The sequence below is a fragment of the Cydia splendana genome, chromosome 1 (assembly GCF_910591565.1).
Source record: "Cydia splendana chromosome 1, ilCydSple1.2, whole genome shotgun sequence".
Classification (NCBI taxonomy): Eukaryota; Metazoa; Arthropoda; class Insecta; order Lepidoptera; family Tortricidae; genus Cydia; species Cydia splendana.
In genome coordinates, this window is record NC_085960.1 from 9,436,995 (window position 1) to 9,441,403 (window position 4,409).

The 4,409-nt window shown below is 32.7% G+C and overlaps 1 protein-coding gene across 1 annotated transcript; it reads left to right on the forward strand.

Annotated features, from left to right (window-relative positions):
- Positions 1-240: 240 nt before the first annotated feature.
- LOC134790503 (ubiquitin-conjugating enzyme E2-17 kDa) lies at positions 241-4,003 on the forward strand. The gene is made up of 3 exons (XM_063761324.1): positions 241-516; positions 1,509-1,794; positions 2,690-4,003. Exons 1-3 carry the CDS (start codon positions 473-475, stop codon positions 2,813-2,815), a joined length of 456 nt encoding a protein of 151 aa, XP_063617394.1. The 5' UTR covers positions 241-472; the 3' UTR covers positions 2,816-4,003.
- Positions 4,004-4,409: the final 406 nt, after the last annotated feature.

The window sequence follows — 4,409 nt, forward strand, 5'->3', positions numbered from 1 at the left end:
TAATTTTAGGTATCGTTAAACCTTTGAATTAAAATTAAAATTGCAAGAAATGTTGATAGTTTATCTATATGTCTTCATCGACATGGCTACAGCAAGGTGGTTCCACATTGTTAATCTTTTGTTAATCGTACACTAAACAAAAGTGGTAACAGTGACAGCTCGCTTAGACTTAATCTTTAAGTATATTATATCTATGGCTTGAACACTCGCTGGAGTAGGAACTTTGCATTTGTGGCAACCTTCGCTCGCGTCGCAACCAATTGCTAATTTCATGGTCATCTGACAACCATCGCACTGGCCGTGACGACAAAAATTTTTACACAATAGCTACCACCAACAAAGAATCTTTTGTGTATAGAACAAACTGGTAGTAAATTGCTGAAAATATATTTCATTAGAAGTTTTATAAATAATATACGCCCTTAGAAACATTATTCATTGTGATAAAGTGTGATTGGTGCGTGAAATCGTAATGTCAACTCCTGCCAGAAGACGCCTGATGAGGGATTTTAAACGGTTCGTATATCTTGCCTTTCCATCAATTTAACATTTTTTGACCTAGTTTGGCTTTTTAACGTTGTGGTGAAGTGCTTTCCGTAAAGTTCTCAAACAGGTAGTGCTGAATCATCAAATTACATCACTGTCGTTTTCATCGATTTCTATTCCGTTCTACATACTTAATTCTTCTATAAACGAATCTGGTCAAGTTCTTGGTGTTGTTGTTAAGGGCGACTAGTAGTCATTGACTCTAAAAGTAGAGCAGGCGACGTCACACGACGCTATTACGTCGTTTGTTGCTACAATATCTAGGTTATCCAAATGGATTCTAGTACCCATAAACTCATTAGAATGAATCCAAAAGGCAAAGTCTGTTGTACGCCTCCAGAATAACAAGTTAAGTAAAATAACCTGGGTTTATTGTATTGTGTACAAATTCTACATTATTCTTGGATTACAATTTCATAACCCTCTTTTACAATACCTATTTTCTATTTAAATAAATCCATGATTTTCCTGTCTTATAAGATTATGCACTTTAGTGTGATACATTTGAAAACTATTAAAAATTATGTGGCAAAAATACTGTAAAGTTGTAATGCACCTAATATTTAACTTGCTGACTTTTTTGAATTAGTAATTGTCGAACAGAATTTAAAATACAGTTCCCTGGTACCATCACTTTTTACCATTATATGTATTATCTGCTGTAGCTAGTATTTTTTCATACCATAAAGTGTATACTTACTTACTTTATGATATGAATGAAATCGTTTTTGTATATTCTCTAGCTGCACAAAGGCAAATAAGAAGTATTTTGAATTTTTTCCTCACAAAAAATTTGTCCTCGCAAGTTTTGATGTGTGGGCAGCTAGAGGATAGACATTCACTTCTAAGTAAAAAAACACACACCACTTTTTTGTTTAATTACATTTCTCATGTTCATGTTGTTATAAATATAATGTTTTTGTAGGAAAGATGATTAATTTTGTTTTACTATATGATTCCAGTCTTCAAGAAGATCCACCCACGGGTGTGTCGGGTGCTCCTACCGATAACAATATAATGATCTGGAATGCTGTGATATTTGGTCCCCATGACACTCCGTTTGAAGATGGCACATTCAAACTGACCATTGAATTTACAGAGGAGTATCCCAATAAACCTCCTACGGTTCGGTTTGTGTCCAAAATGTTTCATCCAAATGTTTATGCTGATGGTGGAATTTGTTTAGACATCTTGCAAAACAGATGGAGCCCAACATATGATGTATCTGCTATCTTAACCTCTATACAGGTGGGTACAATTGTCATCTAAGAATTTTATTTTTTCATGGTACTTAACACCAATCTGAAAATATATTCTCGTCTTTAAGGTGTTCCATGTGGTTGAATCTTCCAGCATTTTAATTGATAACACAAACCCAATATTAGTGCTTCATTTCATAATTTATTTAAAAAAGTTAAAACTACATTTCTCTTAATCTCAATGTAAAATAACTGCTGAAATAGTGGAACATCACTGAATATTTAACCCTGCATAGGATAATTTATTATTAATTTAGGTGTAATTAAATTTTTCTAACAAGTAATTGTTTACCAAACACTTATAAATAATTAATTACATAAAATCATCCATAATATCTGTAGGTTTAGAAAATTGGTTTAAAAAATCTGTAATTGTTAACCTGTTGACTTCCACTGCAGCTCACAAACTTTTGTTATATAGCAACTGAATAGTTTTTTTATTATTATTGATTACCTGGTATGCATGTTAGTCCAATAAGTTATAAACTTTAATTCTGAAGAAAATCATCAATACATTCACTGCCAGCAAGTCCAGCAACATGCTAGGTGGGTTTTCTGTTTGTAGGTGCTTTTCGCTACATACGGGTTTTCTCGTGTTATCGGCTACCCTCGTAGCCCGTAGCTCACGCTGGAACTGAGTATTAATCTCAATAAAATTGAACTGTACATATAAAACTTAAAAGCTTTTTACCTTTTTTATGACTTTGATTCAGTCACACTATTTTAATGGCCAGCTATGAGCCACATTTTTAAAATGTTTCCTGTAAATGTATATGTACATGTACATATAGGGCATAATCTAACATAATTGCATAACATAATCCAAACATGTTATATGTATTTACACATAATTGAACTACTAACAGATTTTTTTGTTTTTGCAGTCATTACTAAGTGATCCAAACCCAAATTCGCCAGCGAACTCAATGGCAGCGCAACTATACAAAGAAAATCGGAGGGAGTATGAAAAACGAGTGAAAGCATGTGTAGAACAATCGTTTATTGATTAGCAGGGTGAGGGCAGGACACCCGTTCGGGGCTCGGCATCCGCGCCGGCGTCGCCGGCCGTACCTCCGCGTTCATTCATTCATTGGGACAACCAAGTAAATTAATAGTAATTAATCAACAACACCATTTCCATATACCAATAAGATTTTTAGTACCTAATAATAAGAAGTTAAAATTGGAGTCAATCATATTTTTTTATCATATCATATAGCAAGCTATGATGCATTATTCAAATGGACAATATGGAACACTGTCATGTATTCAGTTATATACTTACTTTTATTAGTGAGTACACAAAACAATTTATGAAGAGTTGTAACCTAAACCCCTGGATTTTATAATAGATGACCTGTTCACTAAATTTCATGTTCTCAGTGTTAAATCTCATGATATTATTAATCAATTTAGTAAGTCATAAAAAAAGTTCGATGTTAGCTGCCCTACTAACAATTTCTGCTAATGTTTTAGATACATACATTGTGCATGTCATTGATTTGGTATGTATTGAAACTAAAAACTTTACGTTTGTTATCATATACATACATAATTAGAAAGTTTAATCACTATATAACAAACTGTTTGACTGTAACAACTTCCATGTCACTAGTTACCAACAGATTGCTTACAAATGTCTGCTAAAATTCAACTTCTATAAAAAGATTTGATTACATAATAAAAATCAATAATATTAGAATGAGTCATAAACAGTTAAATGCACTTTGCTAAATTTTGTATTAATAAAATAGATGTTAATCATAAGAAGTGTCTGGTTAGTGTCTAATGTGTCTGGTACCGCAATAATTAACATAACTATTATTATATTATACAAGAAGTTGGAAAGGACAATTCTGAAGATTCTCAGCATTACATTATTGTTAAACGCCTTTTCTATCACAGTGTTTACCTTTAAAGAGTACAAGTGATAGGTACGTTAACCCTTACATTTTGATATACGATATGCAGCCTTAAATAGTTTATCGGGATTCTGCACTAAAATAATATATGCTTGAGTCTCATTCTAGTTTATATACTTCTAACAGCAATGTCCCAATGGATACAAACTGAAATACTGTAGCGATTTTCTTGTTTTCTAATAAAGCTAAAAGTTTGAAATGAAATGTCAACGGTTCCAAGGACGTTTTACGTATGTGTAATATTTGTCTTCTAGTAAAATATTATTTTCGGTTTTTATAAGTGTTTTTTTTCCCCTAGTATTCATTAAACCGAGGTTCATTCTCGTGTTTATTTTATATTAATCTTCCTGAAGATTTATCGGCTGCTTTAAGGCAGGTCGTCATTGGCCTTTTTTCACAGAATACATGATAGTACTACATGCTAGCCTTTGTTTGATCCGTACTGAACGCGACACCCTGTATAGGTCACAATAATATCAAAATGAGGTATGGGTTGTGGCTATACTTTGTTTTTTTAGCATTAGGAAAAAGGTAAACAATATTGATGTCTTATTATTGAAAAACAAGTCACAGACTATATGTACCTAACAATTATATGTACAGTGTAAACTCTATATAGCGACACTCAATGGACCGGACACTTTTTAACGTTATAGAGAGACCAACTAGAGCCAAAAATGTC